This window comes from Coturnix japonica, unplaced genomic scaffold, assembly GCF_054131305.1.
Source record: "Coturnix japonica strain WE unplaced genomic scaffold, WE-NBRP24 Scf042, whole genome shotgun sequence".
Lineage (NCBI taxonomy): Eukaryota > Metazoa > Chordata > Aves > Galliformes > Phasianidae > Coturnix > Coturnix japonica.
The window spans coordinates 2891449-2912000 of record NW_028188945.1 but is presented as its reverse complement, the minus strand read 5'-3'; the positions used below and the strand labels follow the sequence as shown (position 1 = coordinate 2912000).

Here is a 20552-nt window from a genome sequence, read left to right as displayed (position 1 = left end):
GTCTTTGTCCCATCCCTGCCTCCTTCCGACACTGCTTGGCTTCCTTAGCCCAGCACCCAGCTCTGCCCCTTCCCTGCGCCTCTTCTTCCTCCTCTGCCTCAGGACCCCACCCTCGCCCCACTTAACCCCCCATTTGTCCACCAGCCTCTTCCCCACGTTCTCCGACCCCCCCGAGCTTCTCCTGCCCCACTTAGAGCTGGCGGCTGGGGGAGGGGATGAAGGGCAGCGGGGCAGCTGTTGGCTCCGGGCTTTTGTGGTGGGGTTGGCAGCTCGGGGGGGTCCTCCCGGTGTTTTCTGCCGGGCTCTTATCTAAACACCTGGGGTGCAGCAGGACCCACCCCCGTCGTGTTGGTCGCAGCCGCCACATCTTTGCTGCTGCGCTGCCCCCATTTCGCCCCCCAGATCTTAGAGGCCACAGGGGGGGCAGGGGGCTCTGGGCGCCTCTTTGAGGCAGGGGGTGCTCGGGGCACCGCCCCCCCCGAAACGAGGCTGCCAGATGAGTCCCTTGACCCCACTCCATGGGTTCATGGAGTATGGGTCCCTTGACCCCACTCCGTATCCACCCTCCAACCCTTTGCCCCCCATCTACAACCCCCCATCCCACTCCCATCCCCCCACCACCTGACCCCCAATTCCCCCCTCCAACTCACCCCTTTCCAGAGATGCTGCTAATAGTCCTGTAGGAAAATCGTCTGGGGGGTGGGGAGGGGTGGGTACAGTTTAGAGGTGGGGGAGTCACAGGGAGCCCCCCACAGTGCCATGGCCCACTCCCACCCCCGCCTCCCCACCATGAACCCAACCCCCCACTTCAGACCCCACAACATTTCTCCATCCCCAACAGTAATACCCCCCCATAGCAATCCCCCACCCCATAACCCCCCCACCTGGCAATGGGGGCAGTAGCTCCCCTGCTTACAACACCCCACTATCCCCTCCAGACCCCCCCTCAGCCCCCCCATCTCTACCACAACCCCCACACTGCCCCCCCCCCCGGGCCCCTTCCCGACCCACCATGTCCCCCCCCCCACCTGGCACTGGGGGCAGCATTTCCCCAACATCCGGTACCTCCCCAGCAGATATTGCCCCATGGCCCGGCTGATCCGTTCCTGCCGTTCCCTTCTCTCTTCCAATTCTGACTGAAATTTCAGGACTAGCGTTTCACCCACTCTGCTATGGAAGGGGAAAGGGGAGGGGGAAATGAAAGGGGAAGCGAGGGAGAGCCTTCTAGCCCCACATGCCCCTATAACCCACTCTATAGCCCCATACATCCCCTATAACACTGTATCCCACTAGAATCCTCCTACTGCCCACCCACAGTCCCTTAGAGACACATATCCTCCTATAATCCACCCAGAGCACCCTACACCCCCCCCTTTAGAACCTTACAACTCCCCCACAGCCCTACAGAGCACCCCAGCCCCCTAGAGCTCCATGATCCCCTGGAGCCCCCCACAGCCCAGCATCAGCCCTCTAGCCCCTCCACAGTCATCTATATTCTCCCCACAGCCCCCGCTGTCCCATATAGCCCTAGACCACATCAAAAGTCCCAGACAACTCTCTAGAACCCCATACCCCCTCCTATGGCCACTAGGAAGCTCCCCATAGCCCCACATACACCTACATCTACCCCTGCACTCCCCCTAGCACCTTACAGCCCCATATCCTCCTACAAACCCCGCACAGCCCTATAGCCCTCTACAGCCCAAACAGTGCTCCCTAGAGCCCCACAGCTCTCCCGATAACCCCCTCACACCTTTCTACACTCCCACTTCACCTACCTACATCCCCATATCCCCCTACAGCCACCGGCAGACCCCACATTCCCCTCACAGCCACCCATTTCCTCCTATCCCTCGGGATCCCCACACAGCCCACTACAACCCCATCTCCCCCACTGTTCACCCCTACATCCATCCCACTGCCCCCCACAGCCCCACATTACCCTAGGCCCTCCCTACAGCCCCATAGGACCTACAGCCCCCCCACGGCCACACATTACCCCACAGCCCCCTCAACTCCTCCATCCCCCCCACTCCTCCCCCACTGCCCCCTACACCCACAGCCCACCTCAGCTTCCTCTCCCCAGCCCCGGCCCGGCCCCGTTCTCCCGCACACCTCCGGCGCCGCCGTCCTCAGCACCGCTCCCGTCGTGCCGCGGTTCCGTCTCGGTGCTGCCCGGACAGCTCCGGCGCGCAGCGGCTGCAGCGGCGCTGCCGTGCGGGGTGGCCCGGGCTGCGGCAGCGGCTTCAGCCGAACGAAGGGAGAACCGGGAGGCACCAAGACACAAGATGGCGGCCGCTCCCGCGCGCGGAGCCTCAGCCAATCGGAGCCGGCGGCGCTGCCGCTGACCAATGAGACGGCGACACGCGTCGGCGGGGTACCCGCTGACCAATGAGAGGCCGGCACGGGCGGGATGAGCAGCTGACCAACGATCCGTTAGCCCCTGCTGCTGCCATCTCCTCAGTGGGAGACCCCGTTCCTTCGTTGCTGGGTGGCAGCGATGTGGATGTGAGGACAGACGGCTCCTCGGGCAGGCTCGATCTCCTCTGTCTCAGCCTTCAGCTGCTCTTCCAGCTGGGCAATGAGCTGCTTCTCCTGCAAGACAAAGCGTGTACCACCAGGGGTGGCTGCGTTGGGTCCCATGGACCCGAGGGATTGGGACCGAGGTCCTCCTGCACAGCCAGAGGCGTGAGGATGCCGAGCTGTGAGGACGAGCCCTCACTGCCCCCTACCTGCTCCAGCTCCTCTTTACGGGCAGCCATTCTTTCAGCCCGTATTTGCTGGGCATTCTGTGGGAAAGCAGAAGAGCATCAACCGTCAGGGCACCGGTGCTCCCATGGGGCTCAGTCCCCTCCTGCCTCCTCCATCGGGGCAAGCAGGGCCTGCAGGGCTGGAGCTGCAGACCCACACGAGGGCACTTCTCCCACCCCACACCACACAGCAGCATCTCCTCACCTTCAATAAAGACTCCCTGGCCGTGGCCGTGCGGTTCTCCATGAGCTGCTCATGAGCCTGTGGGAGGGGAAGGGAGCAGCGTTGTCCCCCGGCCCTCTGCTGCCATGCCATGGGCAGGGTGCCCTTCAGCCGGCAGCTCGGCCCTTGTGTGCCCGTCCATTAGGTGCTCACCTGCTCCAGCTCCTGCAGCAGCTCCACTTGCTGCATGCTGTTAATGTTCCGCTGGCAAACTGGGCCCGCATTGCTGTACCACTCACACAGCTGCTTGCAGGACCCGCACCGCTTGCGGAATGGGGCCGGCTGGTGCCCATTGGCAACGGTGCCGTGTGCTGGCTGTGGATCCCCACACCTTTGCTGGTGCCATCTGGACTCCTGGGAGCCACAGCCTGTTGCGGGGCCGTCCTCCCACCAGCTCATCTTGGTGCGCATCACACACGCGGGTTGCTCCTTGTTGGCAACAGCCACGTGGGAACTCATCCCTTCCAAATGCTTCCAGTCGTTCGCCAGAAGCTCCTCCAGGATGTGGCACCCACCGCCCTGCAGCCGCTCTGATGTGGCTCCTGGGTTCCATGTCACACAGCAGCCTATTCGACGCAATGGAATGCAGGCGGTGATGGCTGCTGCCCACTCTGAGCCCGCCTGCTGCCTGCCCTGCCTGCAGGAGCCCAGCTCTGCTCTTTTCAGGCTGATGCTCACCCCTTGTGTGCCATGGCCCCCACCAGTGGGGATGGAGGTGGCCTCCTCAGGCAGGCTGGCCTCAGGATGAGATGCTGAGCCCGCTGCCCTTCTCAGCATCTTCCTGCATGGGCCTGAACCTCTTGACCGCTGCCATCTCTAATGATGAGCATCTCGATTGCTGCAGCTCTCACTGGTGCTCATTGGGCACCCAGGGCAGGTCGGCCTCAGAGCTCAATGAGGATCAAGGGGCAGGCTTGGCTTTCTTTGACACGGGACTTGTTTTCAGCCAAAATAAGCTTAGAAAACTGCAGGCTCCCACCCCTGAGACCCCACAGTGCAGAGGAGAAACAACCCGCAGTGCTCTGGGCAAGTGCTGTGAGCTGTCAAAGCTCTTTAGTGGGGGCATAGGGCCCATTGGAACCAACCCATTCGTTGTGAGCATTGAACACATTGCGTATTGAAGTTCAGCTTGGATCTGCTCAGGCTCCCATTCCTGTCCTTCCAGTGAAGTGAAACCCTCCAGGCAGCATCTGGTTGGTCCATCCAGTGGCAGAGAGAAAATCCTCCTGTGGCACCTGTTAGGAACTGTTTGTGCTTTGAGTTTTCCTTTCTAGGTGAGGCCGGACACGTCGAACCACCAGGAGAAGCCACGAAGGGTCATAAACAGCACAGCTGGTTATTGGGATCCTGGAAAGAAAGAATGCACCTCTCTGCATTCTGGGATAAATAGTGATATTCGGGTGAAAACTGTCTAAATCTTGACATAAATAGATATTGAATGCTGAAATCATTGCATTTTTTGAGACAAAAATCTTATACTGGGGAGAAAGAATCATATTGTGCTAAGAGGAGTGATTTTTTGTAGAAAATTTCTTCTTTTGGAGATGAAAAGCAGTGTTTTTGGAAGAAAATGTCTTTTTGTTGGGATCAAGTATGACACTATAGTGAGATCATCGGCCTTTGTCCTGGAAGGGCTTCCCTGGCCTGCAGGCATTTGAGCTGGCAGTGCCCCCCAGAGCAGACAGCTGGCTTTTAGCCTAGCAGTGCCCATCTAACCGCATTACCAGCTTCAGGCCTGGCAAGGTCCCCCCGGACTACGTGGCCGGCTTTTGGCCTCACAGGCCCAGCAGGTCAGTCAGCCATTTTGTTGCCTGGCAGTGAGCCCCGGGCAGGCTGGATGTTGGCCTGGTAGGACTCCCCAGGCTGGCCAGCCAGCTTTTGGCCTTCCAGTGTTTGCCGGCCGGCGGCAGGCTCTTGGCCTGGCAGGGCTTCCCAGGCCTGCAGGCTTCTGGCCTGGCAGGGATCCCCAAGCCGGCCTTTGGCCTGGCAGGCGCCCCGCAACCATCCGACCAGACGGCTTTCTCCTTCGGGCCTTCCTTGCCATCTGGCTTTTGGCCTGGCCTGGACCCCATGTGCCGGCAGGGGTTCTAGAGGTTATGGGATGGGTTTGGGGTTGGGATGGGTTATGGGATGGTGTTGGGGTGGTTTACACGGGTTATGGGATGGAGTCGGGGGGGGGGACGGGACACAAAGGGAATGTGCGCAGTCCCCCTCCCATTTTAACCCAAGGACCAGTGCCTTCTGGCTCCCGTGCCGTGCCCTGTCCTACAGCCCCCTCCTCATGCCATGTGGAACGCCAGTGCCAGCAGTGCCAGCAGTGCGGCCACCATGTTAGAACCCTGGCCATGTCACAGCAGTCACCTTGGTCACTACTGCCCCACGCAATGCACTCACCTCTGAGAGCTCTGGCCATTAACAGCCATGTGGGGAGCTAAGAGAGCGAGGCTGGAGGATTCCCAGGATTTAGGTGGGAAGATGTAGCTGGGGACCGCAGGGTCGAAGAGGAGGAGGAGGGGGCCCGCCAGGACCATCAGGCGGCAGACAGGCAAGAGAGCCCGTTCCCGTCATGCCTGCACCAGCCGTGTGAGCCCCTCCGTGGAGCCCATGGAGGTGGATCCACCTCCTGATGAACCCTTAATAAGCCCTCCGGCCCATAACGGAGCCCATAACAAAGCCTCTCCTCTTTGCATTGGCAGGAGAAGCCCCTTCAATCCTACCAAAGGATCAAACTGGATGTGTGGAGCAACTGGGGGTACGCGGAGTACACCTCGTGTACCGAGTGGAAATCCACGGCAACCCCTAAAAACCTCTAAAAACACCTAAAAACCCCTAAAAAGCCCTAATAAACCCTAAAAACCCCTAAAAAAATCTAAAAACCATTAAAAACCCTAATAAACCCTAAAAACCCCTAAACTCTGATGTCTATTAGAGGGTTTTAATTAGGGATTGATCATTCAATGAAGAGATGTCGATAACTTTCTGCCCGCCTCGAGGCTGGTTGGGGGGAGGGAGGAGCTGCGGGGATGAGTTGGGTGGGTGTTTGGGGGGAGACCGGGGTGGGAGCCGGGGCTAAGCCACAGGACAAGCAGGCCAACTTGGCCTAGTTCCCCAGGGCACAGCACATGCTGGATGAGGCAGAGGAACGTGCTGACACGGCTGAGTCCCAGGTTAACAAGCTGCAGGCACAGAGCCATGACATCAGCATCAAGGTGGTTTCCTACTCCGCATCCCTGCCCTCCATCTTCTCACCTCCCTCCATCTCCTTTCCCAATAGAAAGGACTCAGTGAGGAACGAAAGCTGCAGATGCTCTGCCTTCCAGCCCCAACCTCTGATCTCACAACCCCTTTGGATCTCTCAACTCTCCTGCTTTCAGCCAATAAGAGTTGTTGAGCGGCAGCAGCTGCATTTGTGGGACAGGTCTTAGTGTGGGTAGTGCTGTGGGTTTGGTGTGGGAGCCACGGGAGATGGAGGGTGGCCAAGAGTGTGAGTTGGCCACTCAGGCCATCCCACAGTGCCGTGAACTGTGGTACTAAAGGGCTGGACTGGAAGCACTGAGGTTTTGAGGGCCTGATGCACAGAGGGAGGCCAAAAAAGAGACCACGAGTCCATGAACATTTATGGCACAAAGGAAGGCTTAGAGCTGTAATGGAGAACACACCTGGAGGCACAGATGCCTGTAAGCTGTCCTAGAGGCATAGGGGGAGGCCTAAAGGCTTAGAGGTTGCCCAGGAGGCTTAGAGGCCTTAAGGTAAAACAGCCTGGAGGGAGGCCGAGAGCCTGGCCAAGAGGCCTTGCAGCTTAGTAGTCTTGAGGCCAAGGTGAGGCGTGGAGGCCAAGCAAGAGAAAGCCTCTGTGGGTAGGAAGCTCTTGTGAGCTGTGGTGTGGGTACCTGCCTCTAAATAGGGCCGCGTGAAGGGAAGGGCAGGGTGTGTGATGCAGGAGAGAGGAAAGGACACTGCAGAAGTGGCACAACACTGTAGCAGTGGAACGGTAAACTGAAGAAACTGCTCTTGACCAGAAGCTTGTGGTTGGCTGTGCTCAGATCCTCCTCCAAAGAGATGCTCTTCATGCATTTCTTGTCTCCTTTCTGTCAGAAGCTGATGGAAGCAGCCTTCCAGCAAATGGCAGCCTTGCAGAAAGCCAGGGGAGGAGCACAGAGCCAACAAAAGATGAGAATTTGCCACCAGGGAAAAGGGAAAGGGGCAGGGAGATGGGAGCTGGGCACAAGGAAACCAAGAGAGCAGCAGCAACCATCTAAGGAGGCAAACTTATTTCACTCACTATGACAAGGGAATGCAAGGTAAGCCAGGCCCCACAGGCCGGACAGCCGGCTTCTAGCCTGGCAGGGACCCCAGTCTGCAGGCTTTTGTCCTGGAAGGGCTTCCCTGGCCTGCAGGCATTTGAGCTGGCAGTGCCCCCCAGAGCAGACAGCTGGCTTTTAGCCTGGCAGTGCCCATCTAACCGCATTACCAACTTCAGGCCTGGCAAGGTCCCCCCGGACTACGTGGCCGGCTTTTGGCCTCCCAGGCCCAGCAGGTCAGTCAGCCATTTTGTTGCCTGGCAGTGAGCCCCGGGCAGGCTGGATGTTGGCCTGGTAGGACTCCCCAGGCTGGCCAGTCAGCTTTTGGCCTTCCAGTGTTTGCCGGTCGGCGGCAGGCTCTTGGCCTGGCAGGGCTTCCCAGGCCTGCAGGCTTCTGGCCTGGCAGGGATCCCCAAGCCGGCCTTTGGCCTGGCAGGCGCCCCGCAACCATCCGACCAGACGGCTTTCTCCTTCAGGCCTTCCTTGCCATCTGGCTTTTGGCCTGGATGGGACCCCATGTGCCGGCAGGGGTTCTAGAGGTTATGGGATGAGTTTGGGGTTGGGATGGGTTATGGGATGGTGTTGGGGTGGTTTACAGGGGTTATGGGATGGAGTCGGTGGGGAGGGGGGGCGGACACAAAGGGAATGTGCGCAGTCCCCCTCCCCTTTTAACCCAAGGACCAGTGCCTTCTGGCTCCCGTGCCGTGCCCTGTCCTACAGCCCCCTCCTCATGCCATGTGGAACGCCAGTGCCAGCAGTGCGGTCGCCATGTTAGAACCCTGGCCATGTCACAGCAGTCACCTTGGTCACCGCTGCCCCACGCAACGCACTCACCTATGAGAGCTCTGGCCATTAACAGCCATGTGGGGAGCTAAGAGAGCGAGGCTGGAGGATTCCCAGGATTTAGGTGGGAAGATGTAGCTGGTGACCGCAGGGTCGAAGAGGAGGAGGAGGGGGCCCGCCATGACCATCAGGCGGCAGACAGGCAAGAGAGCCCGTTCCCGTCACGGCTGGACCAGACGTGTGACCCCCTCCATGGAGCCCATGGAGGTGGATCCAACCCCTGATGAGACCATGGAGGTGGATCCATCTCCTGATGAACCCTTAATAAGCCCTCCGGCCCATAACGGAGCCCATAACAAAGCCTCTCCTCTTTGCATTGGCAGGAGAAGCCCCTTCAATCCTACCAAAGGATCAAACTGGATGTGTGGAGCAACTGGGGGTACGCGGAATACAAGTGCGTGTACCGAGTGGAAATCCACGGCAACCCCTAAAAACCTCTAAAAACACCTAAAAACCCCTAAAAATCCCTAAAAAATCTAAAAACCATAAAAAACCCTAATAAACCTTAAAAACCCCTAAACTCTGATGTCTACCAGAGGGTTTTATTTAGGGATTGATCATTCAATGAAGAGATGTCGATAACTTTCTGCCCGACTCGAGGCTGGTTGGGGGGAGGGAGGAGCTGCGGGGATGAGTTGGGTGGGTGTTTGGGGGGGGGACTGGGGTGGGGACCGGGGCTAGGCCACAGGACAAGCAGGCCAACTTGGCCAAGTTCCCCAGGGCACAGCACATGCTGGATGAGGCAGAGGAACGTGCTGACACGGCTGAGTCCCAGGTAACAAGCTGCAGGCACGGAGCCGTGACATCAGCATCAAGGTGGGTTCCTACCCCACATCCCTGCCCTCCATCTTCTCACCTCCCTCCATCTCCTTTCCCAATAGAAAGGACTCAGTGAGGAACGAAAGCTGCAGATGCTCTGCCTTCCAGCCCCAACCTCTGATCTCACAACCCCTTTGGATCTCTCAACTCTCCTGCTTTCAGCCAATAAGACTTGTTGAGCGGCAGCAGCTGCATTTGTGGGACAGGGCTTAGTGTGGGTGGTGCTGTGGGGTTGGTGTGGGAGCCACGGGAGATGGGGGGTGGCCAAGAGTGTGAGTTGGCCACTCAGGCCATCCCACAGTGCCGTGAACCTTGATCCATGGTGACTGAACATCATCGTAACTGGCTGTGGGGCACAGTTGGTTGCTACAGGGCAGTATTTTCCCCTATGCACTTCTATGGGTCCCTGCAGGTACATGTGTGAGTGTGTTAGTATAGCTCCCATATGGGTCTGTATTTGTTCCCCTTGGCTCCCCGTGGGTCTTTATTGCTCCCTGTCGTTCTTATGTGGCTCTATGACTCTCTATGATGTTCTTTTGGTTCTCTATGGGTCCTGTGGGTTCCTGCCCCTGACAGACGGTGGGAGGGGCCGGGTGACAAGAAGGGCAGAAACAGCCCCATTTCTGTCCCTGGCCGTGTTGCGTAGAGCTCCATGGGGAACCTTAGAGGCCATAGCTTGTAGGCAAACAGAAGCTTATGGTGCATAGCTTACGGGGCTAAGCTGTGGGGGTTATGGGACAGAGCATCAAGGGCAGTGGTGGTTCTATCGGACACAGCCAAAAAAAGGGGGCTTAGAGGCCTTAACAGCCCTGTAGAGCCTAAAGTCCTTGAAGCTTAAGGGTAGGCCTGGAGCCGAGGTACTAAAGGGCTGGACTGGAAGCACTGAGGTTTTGAGGGCCTGATGCACATAGGGAGGCCAAAAAAGAGACCACGAGTCCATGAGCATTTATGGCACAAAGGAAGGTTTAGAGCTGTAATGGAGAACACACCTGGAGGCACAGATGCCTGCAAGCTGTCCTAGAGGCATAGGGGGAGGCCTAAAGGCTTAAAGGTTGCCCAGGAGGATTAGAGGCCTTAAGGTAAAACAGCCTGGAGGGAGGCCGAGAGCCTGGCCAAGAGGCCTTGCAGCTTAGTAGTCTTGAGGCCAAAGGGAGGCATGGAGGCCAAGCAAGAGAAAGCCTAGAAGAGCAAAGGCCAAGAGGAGCTGGGGGTTGTACTTGTACCTTGAGGTCTGGACACCCACAGCCCAAGAAGTCTGAATGCCTTGAAGCTGGACTAGAGGTCTTGAGACAGAGAGGCCAAGAGAGCCACAGGGTGGCCCAGGGGCACTCAGGCACCAAAGAAGGTGCAGAGGTGTACAGACTTAGACACCTACGGGAGGGCTTAGAGACATGGAGGTCCAGAGGAAGGCTGAGATGGCTAGAGGACTAGAGGCCTCTCTCCTGGCCTGCAGGCCAGGTCTAGTGCTCTCTCTCATTGGCATCCGTGGTCTCTCAGCCTCTTGAAAAGCTTCTTGTTCCATAGGTCTCCATTAACCCCTTGGTTACTAGGTGTAGGCCCTCAGGGCCACCACACAGGCCAGTAGGAATTAGGCCTCAAGGCCACTGATGGTACACTCCTTTTTGATGGCTGACCAGAGGTGATGGCTGGTGAGAGGACGCTAAGTGCTGGCTTCAGTTTAACTCTTTAATTTCTTTAGTTCCTTTTGAGCAACCTCTATTACCGTTCTGCTGAGAATGTTTTAAGTTGCACCCGTGGCTGGCATCAGGAGCAACTTGATCAAACCACAGCAGAGCTTCAAATAACATGAAGAAACAAAGTGTTGCACGTTCTAGGGGAATATGCAGACATCACACATGTCAGGTTATGCACAGATTACTGAATTTTCTAGGAGGTAAATCTATCCCCCATTCTTGCTGTATTCTTCTGTCTTTTCCTCCTTTCCTTGTTAAATGAAATTCTCATCTCTGCTTCACCTTCTGTCCCACCAGAACCTCTCACTGCCTGGACAATTGTTTTCATAACATTTCTGGGCATGTGTCATTTCCATAACCGACTGGTCCTGACTGCGCAGCACTCCCCATTCACACCAGCTACTCCGTCAATTGAAAACAAAACAAGTGAAAAACAAGCAATCTGAACAGCCAGCAGGACCCAGCTAAGCTCTGCTGTGTGATCTACCCCTGGATCTGAGGGGTCACCGTCAGGAAGCGCCCACTGTGACCAAAGCCAGCCACTGGGAACATCCCTACATCCAGCATGTCAGCATAGATGGACCCGAGGATGGGAGCTGGAGATGCTTCTGCAGAAGGCCACCTGATCCCAGAGGAGCCATTCCAACGTGCTCCGCAGCTCTGTATACTATAACCAGTGGACTTAAACAGACACAACTTTAGCATGGGGCCTGGGGGGGGTTGGGGGAACACAACCAGTGCCCTCCAGGCATACAGCAGGGCTCCTGGCTGCTCATGGCAGTGTTCCATACTCAGGACAACTGCTGGTGGCCTGTGCTAATAGGCACAAGGGAACAGGATGCCACGGCTGAGGAGAAGCCTGTTTGGCAGTGTTCAGGCTCAGCACAGAACACACCAAATCCTCTGCCAAATCCTCTCGCAATGCTTGTATAATTTCCTGTCACAATACATGCTGACACAATTTAAAATGAGTGATGCTCAATTAAAGTTCATGCTCTTTTATGGGCCAGTGCCAGATGGTGCTACTGGAGGCATGTGGTTGTGAGGTGCAGGTCCATCCTACGCTCCATCAGTCCCATGCAGACCATCACCAGATGCTGCACATGATCTGACAGCAGCACTGGAATGCTTTGATGGCATTTCATTCCTTCTGGTGATCCTAGAGGCCCAAAGACTCACCGGGAGTAATACGGATGTTTCAGGGGTAGCAGGAGGGGAGTGTCTGCCCTCCAGGGCAAGATACAGGTCGTATTTCTATCCTGGGTCAACGCTTCAGCTTGTACTGGGGCATGACCCGGCCGCCTGTACCACACCTTCTGGCCAGATGTCTGCAGCTGCATAACTGTCATGGTTGTGTAATGTTTGCTATTGGTTTCCCACCTCACGACATCCTGTGGAGCGCAGAGAAGAACTACACAGCCCAGAGGACCTCAATTTCAATTACATTGTATTATATTGTGTTATCTTGCATTCCAACATTGTAGTTAGTAAAGTAAGTCTTCCTCCTTAGATCGTTGCTGCTGCTGCTCTGTTTGTTTCCTTGAGCCCAGCTCCCATCCACCTACCATTTTCCTTTTTCCCTTCCCACATTTTGGAGACATGGGGGGCACAGGCCTACGGCACCCCTGTCACAGACATGGATTGATCTAGATCTAGTGTTAGAACAAGAGGGAATGGTTTTAAACTGAGATGGGAAGGCTTAAATTAAATACTAGGAGGAAGTCTTTCACTCTGAAGGTGGTGACGCACTGGAACAGGTTGCCCAAGGAGGCTGTGGATGCCCCATCCCTGCAGGCATTCAAGGCCAGGCTGGACGTGGCTCTGGGCAGCCTGGGCTGCTGGTTGGCGACTCTGCACATAGCAGGGGGTTGGAAGTGGATGAGCATTACGTTCCTTTTCAACCCAGGCCATTCTATGAGTCTGTGACTTTCACAGCCCCTGCCAGCAGCACACGGCCTGTCCGTGCCCAGGACGGGAGCAGTTGTGCAATGGCACAGCCATCTTTACCAGGGCATCCAAAGGAGCTCGGAGCTGCTTCTGGGAATTCCAGCCTTGGGCTGGAGGCAAACCCACGGGAGCCAAGGAGCGGGACTGTCCCACACGGCTGGGTTGGGAGGAGGGAAATGGGCTGCAGGGCTCCGAGCACTCTGGCAAACTAATGGTCTCTCCTGACTGATGTCTCCCACAGCTGGAGCCTTCCTCTGGATATTGGGAGCCTGGGGAAATGTCCTGCAGGTCAGTGCCACAGCGTGCGGCAGAAGACAAAGCTCTGCCCTTCAGCCTCCGTGGGGACAGGGGGAGTTTGGCCACGGGCCCATCGCTGCTGAGACTCTGTGGGCCCTTGAGCCAGGCTGGGGGCTGCCTTGGCAGCAGGACGGGCTTTGGTGTGGCAGCATCTTCCCAGTGCCCAGCACGGAGCTCAGGCTGAAGGCAACAGCACATGGGAAGAAGGGGCCTTTGGCCTGTCCGTGACACTGTGGAGTCTGGAGGGGATGGGAGAGCAAACGGAGAAGCAGCAGATGCTCTGCAGCACGTGGAGGGCTGAAGGCCCAACTTTGGGCAGCGGTCCTCTGCAAAGTGCTGGGAAGTAGCAGGAAATTCTGCCAGCGGCTCCCTGGGAAGCTCCTTTGGAAGCTCTGGCCGTGCTCCTGGTGCTTCCTCCCATCAAATGCTTTTCTCTTCCAGGTGGTGTCAGCAGGACCTGTGCATGAGCTCCCGTCTCAGGGGTAAGAACACTTCCTTGCTATGCACCTGGCTCTGTAGCTTGGCCTCGGCTGGCTGTGTGCTCCATGCACGCCTTCACTTTGTGCCCAGGGCTCCAGCCTTTCCCATCTATATGGTGAAGGCAGCCCTTGGCAAAGCAAAGGAACCAAAGGGGCTGGGGGATAAGGAAGGGCACAACCCCCCGGAATCATTCACCTCGTGGCACTGAAACTCTGACCTGCGTTGCTGAACAAGACTTGCTTTGCTTTGCCTTCAGGAACTCAATGGTTGGGCCAGAATTACACCTGATAAGTTATGAGCTGTCAATCAGGAAGCATCTCATTGCACAATCAGTGTATGATGTCCTGGAGGAGAATGGGATCGACGAACTGACGAGACAGGTAATGGTACTGCTCCCTTCCAGCCCTTTACAGGGACAGCTCTGTGCTCTGGCCGCCTGCCCCACACCTGGCTCTCAGGCTCAGCCTCCCCTGTGTCTTGGAGCTACTTTGCTCCCCACACTGAGAGCTGCTGCTGGTGCTGTCTGCATGGTAAAGCTGGGATCAGGGTGCTCTGTGCAGAGCCATGAGTTCCCCCTGGCTGGGCCCCAGCCAGAGGCCTGCTGGGCTTGGCTTGGAGGCTGGATGCGGCCCCTGCCAAGAGACTTGTGCTTCAGACTTCTTAGCTGGAAGGGCCATTCTCCAGGCCAGCTGCAACTGGAGCTCTGCAGAGCCTGGCTGGCTCAGGGCACGATCTGACTGCCTGTCCAGGCTGTTCTACAGCAGACACGGGGCTGGCAACACTGGGATCAGGCAGAGCCCAAAGTCCATCTTTGCTGTGTCTCTGGAGTGCAGTTCTTGGGTAGGACTCCCTGCTCTCCTGTCTTTGTGCTCACTGCTGTCTCTCCATTCCCTGTTTGTTGCCAGGAAATTTTTCTGTTGACACGGATTGAAATTGACAGCATCGTGGAAAACAGCTACTTGATGCCCAACTGGGCTCTGAAATCCCTGGGTATGTAGACAGCTTCACTACCCTCAGCTTTGCGCCTGGCACTCCCCAAAACCTGCCCAGCTCTGCTTCCTGTCACACTTATCTCATAGAGCTTTAGGATGGCTGAGGTCTGAAGGGACCTTAAGACCATCCCAGTCCAACTCCCTGCCACTGACAGGGCTGCCACCCTTTGCATCAAGGCGCTCAGGGCCCCATCCAACCTGGTCTCCAACGCCTCCGGGAATGGGGCATCCATGGCTCCTCTGGGCAGCACATTGCAGGGCCTCACCGCCCACTGGGGGTCAAGAATTTCCTCCTCACATCCCGTCTAAAGCCCCCATCTCTGAGAATTTAAAAACCCTTCAACTCTGCTCCCAGGGCTGACCGGCTCATTTCCCCAGGTGCTCAATCAGCGCATCATGCCGGGACTCAGCAGTTCCCATACACAGCGGGAGGGATTCTGCACCCCAGAGCCCCGCCAAGAGCTTTGGGGAATGAGCATTCACTCCTTCAGCTTGTCTCTGTGCTGTCCCAGTGCACGTCTGTCCATCTTTATTTCAGGTGCCACTGTTGATGCGGAGAGGACCACCAAGAGTTACGGTGGGAAAGGCCGGCTTTCTCCCCTCTTTTCCTCCGCAAAGTCCCCTGAGACCCTCTTGCAGGTATGGCAGGAGAAGTGCTGACAGTGGGCTTCCCCCCCTTGCTTTCGCACCCCTCCCCCTGCAGACACCCCACAGAGCCCCATAAGGGCTCCCCCTCCATCCCGCAGCCCTTCCTTCCCCCGATCTGTCCCCCTACATCCTTTCCCCCTCCCCATCCTTTCCCCCTCCTCAACCTTCCTTCCATCCTTCTCCCCCCCATCCTTCCCCTCCCTTTCTTCCACCATCCTTCCCCCCCATTCTCCCATTTCCTCCCTCCATCCTACCCCCCATCCTTCTCCCAGTCTTTCCTACCCCCAACCCTTCCCCCCATTCTCCCTCCCCCCATCCTCACCCCATTCTGGCTGCACATCCATTTCCTTTGGCCCAGCTGCTCTGCTCAGCCCACACTCTTCCCCACATCACTGACACCAGCGTTGGGAGGGTGCTGGGCTGACAGATGCTGGGGAGGGCTGCCCCGCCGGCTCTGGGCAAGCAGAGAAAGGCGGTTGACTCCAGAGCTGTTGTCCAAACCTTTGCATATTCCCCTCCTGTCCCTTGAGTAGCGTTCCATTACGGGGAGCACGGCAGCCCACACAGAAGACAAATTCTGTGCTCCTTGCCCAGCATCCAGCTCTGGCGACTCTTTGCCTCACCGCTGATGGACGCATCTCTCTCATTTCAGCCTGATATGTCTGTTGGAAACTGCTGGGCTTTCCAAGGTTCGCAGGGCCACACCGTCATCCAGCTGCCGGAGAACATCTGGCCCACGGCTTTCACTGTCTGGCATGTCTCCAAGGCGGTGTCTCCCTCTGGGGATGTCAACAGTGCCCCCAGAGACTTTGCCATCTTGGTAAGTCTCTGCCTGCTGCTGCTTCTGGAGGCCCCCGAGGAAAAAGCTTTGCCATAGAGCCCCATAAGAGCCCATTGAAATCCTATAGAGCCCCAGAGATAACCAACAGAACACAATAACCGCAACATAAGACCCCATAGACCCCCACAGACACCCCATAGAGCCCCATAATGCTCCATAAGACCCCATAGAGCTGCACCAGAAGCTCATAGAGAACCAAAGAGCCTCATGGTGCCCCACAGACACCCAACAGGGCCCCATAAGGGCCCTACAGACACCCAACAGAGCCCCATAACTGCCACATAGAGCCCTGTAAGACCCCATAGAGCCACACAAGAGCTCATAGAGCACCATAGAGCCACACGGTAGACACCCAACATAGCCCCATACGACCCCATACAGTTGGGAGCTCCCAAATTTCAGTGGTGGGCTGCTGCAGAGCACGGCATCCTGCCTGAGGGCACCGAATCCCTCGGCTGGTTCCATGTCTCCAAAGGCCTCTGCTGCTCTTTGTGGCCGAGCAGCTGGGAGCAATTGCTCCACGTGCCCTGACTCAGGTTCGCCCTTCGTTGTGCTCCAATCCTACCAGAGCACAGGGAGGGTTGGAAGGGCTCCCACCTTTGGCCTCAGTGTGTTCTTTATGGCACGGCCTGCCTAAGTGTGACCGCCATCATCTCTTGTCTTTGAGGGAGTGGATGAGGACGAAAGGGAAACTCTCCTGGGACTGTATGTTTATGACGTGGGTGGAGATATTGCGCAGACCTTCCACGTTCAGGTATGGCAAGTGCAAGGGGGGAGGCTGGGCTGCCTGCAAGTCATGGGAAGAAAGAGCTTTCCTGCCCACCCTCTGCTCTCCAACATGGCCGACTCCCGTGGGGTCCCTTTTGCAAGCCTTTGGAAGCACTTGTTTTGCTGGGGCTCTTCCCATGCCCATAACAAAGCCTCTCCTCTGCTACTGCTTCACTTGTATACTGAGACCTTGAAATAACTAGAAACTGCTTCACTTGTATACTGAGACCTTGAAATAACTAGAAACGGCTTCACTTGTATACTGAGATCTTGAAATAACAACAAACTACTTCACTTCTATACTGAGACCTTGAAATAACTACAAACTACTTCACTTATATACTGAGACCTTGAAATAACTACAAACTACTTCACTTATATACTGAGACCTGGAAAGAAAAGATTCTTCTCTTGTTCTAAAGGCACAAACAACATTTTATTCCCACACTGATATGATGGGTGATAACAAGAGAGGGGTCTGCATGCTAAACAACTATTGAATATGGATCCGAATTCCAGGAAATCATTGACTCTGTATTAGGTTTACCTATATCTGTGGGGCGAACAGTGGTAACTGTGGGGCACTATGAGATCTATGGGATGCTTTGGGATCTATGGGGCGAACAGTGGGAGCTATGGGGCACTATGGGGCACTGGTCCCCCTCCGGCCCATAACGAAGCCTTTCCTCTTTGCATTGGCAGGAGAAGCCCCTTCAGTCTGACACGTGCTGACACGGCTGAGTCCCAGGTAACAAGCTGCAGGCCCGGAGCTGTGACATCAGCATCAAGGTGGGTTCCTACCCCACATCCCTGCCCTCCATCTTCTCAACTCCCTCCATCTCCTTTCCCAATAGAAAGGACTCAGTGAGGAACGAAAGCTGCAGATGCTCTGCCTTCCAGCCCCAACCTCTGATCTCACAACCCCTTTGGATCTCTCAACTCTCCTGCTTTCAGCCAATAAGACTTGTTGAGCGGCAGCAGCTGCATTTGCAGGACAGGTCTTAGTGTGGGTGGTGCTGTGGGGTTGGTGTGGGAGCCACGGGAGATGGAGGGTGGCCAAGAGTGTGAGTTGGCCACTCAGGCCATCCCACAGTGCCGTGAACCTTGATCCATGGTGACTGAACATCATCGTAACTGGCTGTGGGGCACAGTTGGTTGCTACAGGGCAGTATGTTCCCCTATGCACTAATATGGGTCCCTGCAGGTACATGTGTGAGCGTGTCAGTATAGCTCCCATATGGGTCTGTATTTGTTCCCTTTGGCTCCCCATGGGTCTCTATTGCTCCCTGTCATTCTTATGTGGCTCTATGACTCTCTATGATGTTCTTTTGGTTCTCTATGGGTCCTGTGGGTTCCTGCCCCTGACAGACGGTGGGAGGGGCCGGGTGACAAGAAGGGCAGAAACAGCCCCATTTCTGTCCCTGGCCGTGTTGCGTAGAGCCCCATGGGGAACCTTAGAGGCCATAGCTTGTAGGCAAACAGAAGCTTATGGTGCATAGCTTACGGGGCTAAGCTGTGGGGGTTATGGGACAGAGCATCAAGGGCAGTGGTGGTTCTATCGGACACAGCCAAAAAAAGGGGGCTTAGAGGCCTTAACAGCCCTGTAGAGCCTAAAGTCCTTGAAGCTTAAGGGTAGGCCTGGAGCCGAGGTACTAAAGGGCTGGACTGGAAGCACTGAGGTTTTGAGGGCCTGATGCACAGAGGGAGGCCAAAAAAGAGGCCACGTGTCCATGAGCATTTATGGCACAAAGGAAGGCTTAGAGCTGTAATGGAGAACACACCTGGAGGCACAGATGCCTGTAAGCTGTCCTAGGGGCATAGGTGGAGGCCTAAAGGCTTAGAGGTTGCCCAGGAGGCTTAGAGGCCTTAAGGTGAAACAGCCTGGAGGGAGGCCCAGAGCCTGGCCAAGAGGCCTTGCAACTTAGTAGTCTTGAGGCCAAGGTGAGGCGTGGAGGCCAAGCAAGAGAAAGCCTCTGTGGGTAGGAAGCTCTTGTGAGCTGTGGTGTGGGTACCTGCCTCTAAATAGGGCCGCGTGAAGGGAAGGGCAGGGTGTGTGATGCAGGAGAGAGGAAAGGACACTGCAGAAGTGGCACAACACTGTAGCAGTGGAACGGTAAACTGAAGAAACTGCTCTTGACCAGAAGCTTGTGGTTGGCTGTGCTCAGATCCTCCTCCAAAGAGATGCTCTTCATGCATTTCTTGTCTCCTTTCTGTCAGAAGCTGATGGAAGCAGCCTTCCAGCAAATGGCAGCCTTGCAGAAAGCCAGGGGAGGAGCACAGAGCCAACAAAAGATGAGAATTTGCCACCAGGGAACGGTGGGCCGGTCCCCGTTACCTGAAGTAATAGACGCCGCTTTTCCCGGCGCTCAGCCCCGATTTCCGTATCACTTCTTCCTTCTTCCACCCGGGCGGTAACGCCGGACAATCCACCCGCCCTTGTTTCTCCATCCCCGGTACCGGAACCGAAAACAGCCGAAAAAAGACGAAGTTCGTCCGGTGTTCGGAGCCGGTTCGGCTGCCGGAGGAGCCTGCTGAAGGTTTTTCCGGTTTACTTCCGGGTTGGTCTGGCCACTTCCGTTCCGGTTCGGCTCTCTTCGGAAGTATTCGGAAGCGCTCGGGTCGTTCTGAAGCGACTTCCGGTTAACTTCCGGGTTGCTCCGAGATCCACTTCGTCTCCGTTCGGAAGCGCTCGGGTCTTTTCGGAGCGAGTTCCGGTTTACTTCCGGGTTCCTTCGATTTCACCTTCGGAATTCTTCGGAACCGCTCGGGTCGGGTTTGGAACCGCTCCCAGCGACTTCTGGTTGACTTCCGGGTTTCTACAGGCGGCTTCCGGTCGGGTTCGGAGCTGTTCGGAACCTTTCGGAAACGCTCGGGTCTATTTCGGGATCGCTACGAGCGATTTCCGGGTTTTTCGGGCTTCGGTTCCGTTCGGAAGCGCTCGGGTCAACTTCGGAAACATTCAGAAACTTTCGGGTCCAGTTCGGAGCCGTTCGGGTTCGCTACGAGCGACTTCCGGGTTTCTTCAGGCTTCGGAACCATTCGGATCCTTTCGGAAGCTCTCGGGTTCACTTCGGAGGAGCTCGGAAACGCTCGGAGCCCTTCGGGTCCACTTCGGAGCCATTCGGGATCGCTACGAGCAATTTCCGTGTCTCTTCGGGCTTCGGACCCTTTCGGAACCATTCGGAACCGTTCGGAAGCGCTCCGGTCGACTTTGGAGACGCTCGGAAACACTCGGGTCCAGTTCGGAGCCATTCGGGATCGCTACGAGCGACTTCCTTGTTCCTTCACGCTTCGGAACCGTTCGGAGCCTTTCGGAAGCGCTCGGATCGACTTCAGAACCACTCGGGTGCACTCGGAAGCGCTCGGAGCCGCTCGGGTCAAGTTCGGAGCCGCTCCGCTCGACTTCCGGGTTTCTTCGGGCTTCGGAAACCTTCGGATGCGTTCGGAAGCGTTCGGAACCCGGAAGTCCCTTTATGCCTCTCTAAACCCGGAAGTCTCTTCTAGCCCGTCCAACTCTATGGCCCTGGAGGACCGTCTCAATACAATCAATGCGTTGCCATCTGTTTAATGAGTTACAAGCGTTAATTAATGAGCTTTAATTGATCCCGGAGCAACATCCGGGTCTTTTCTAGATCCGTACTGAAGAGGCGAGCCAAGATGGCGGCCGGGAGAGACCGGAAGTAGCGATTGAGGCGCTGGGTTTGGAGTTCCTATAGGTGCCAAATAGTGAGCCATTAAAATGAATGGAGGCTCTGAGCTGCCAAATAGTGTTCTTTAGGAATGAATGGAGCCCCATAGGAATGAATGGAGGCCCATAGGTGCCAAATAGGGATCCATTCGAATGAATGGAGGGCCATGGATGCCAAATAGTTACCCCATATAGCCCCATAGAGACCCCATAAACCCCATAGAGACCCCATAGCACCCCATAGAGCCCTATAGCCCCCCA

The 20552-nt window shown here is 56.4% G+C and overlaps 2 protein-coding genes across 25 annotated transcripts in view; both read right to left on the bottom strand.

The window, feature by feature from the left end:
* The window catches only part of LOC146752719 (SUN domain-containing protein 3-like), a 34531-nt gene extending 32212 nt beyond the window's left edge, over positions 1–2319 (bottom strand). For 9 of the 22 annotated variants that reach the window (XR_014940426.1, XR_014940427.1, XM_085531405.1 and 6 more), the window contains exons 1-3: positions 2116–2319; positions 1066–1170; positions 651–692 (exon numbers count right to left, since the gene is read on the bottom strand). Coding sequence is in view for 15 of the 22 variants with exons in the window: in XM_085531405.1 (XP_085387531.1) it covers positions 651–692; positions 1066–1088 (65 nt within the window). In the remaining 7 variants the exon portion in view is untranslated. Of the gene's footprint in view, positions 1–650; positions 693–1028; positions 1171–2067 lie in introns of all 22 variants that reach the window. The other 13 variants (XM_085531423.1, XM_085531418.1, XM_085531407.1 and 10 more) reach the window with 12 other exon arrangements.
* A 42-nt stretch (positions 2320–2361) lies between these two features.
* LOC146752718 (uncharacterized) lies at positions 2362–19252 on the bottom strand. 3 transcript variants are annotated; one of them, XM_085531433.1, is made up of 5 exons: positions 15317–15705; positions 3127–4320; positions 2956–3012; positions 2733–2789; positions 2362–2595 (listed from the first exon to the last, which is right to left on the bottom strand). In XM_085531433.1, exons 2-5 carry the CDS (start codon positions 3748–3750, stop codon positions 2461–2463), a joined length of 873 nt encoding a protein of 290 aa, XP_085387559.1. In that variant the 5' UTR covers positions 3751–4320; positions 15317–15705; the 3' UTR covers positions 2362–2460. The 3 variants fall into 3 exon arrangements, with proteins under 3 accessions (XP_085387559.1, XP_085387558.1, XP_085387557.1); XM_085531432.1 differs by lacking the exon at positions 15317–15705 and adding an exon at positions 18939–19252 and having other exon boundaries at positions 2404–2789; XM_085531431.1 differs by having other exon boundaries at positions 2404–2789.
* Positions 19253–20552: the final 1300 nt, after the last annotated feature.

What these genes read in the sequence shown, in the direction of transcription:
- LOC146752718 (XM_085531432.1), bottom strand. Translation starts at nt 3,750, where the DNA reads ATGCTGAGAAGGGCAGCGGGCTCAGCATCTCATCCTGAGGCCAGCCTG. An exon ending in TGCTGCAGGAGCTGGAGCAG is followed by an intron (nt 3,013 to 3,126) that starts GTGAGCACCTAA and finishes CCCCTCCCACAG; the next exon opens with GCTCATGAGCAGCTCATGGA. An exon ending in CCAGGGAGTCTTTATTGAAG is followed by an intron (nt 2,790 to 2,955) that starts GTGAGGAGATGC and finishes GCTTTCCCACAG; the next exon opens with AATGCCCAGCAAATACGGGC.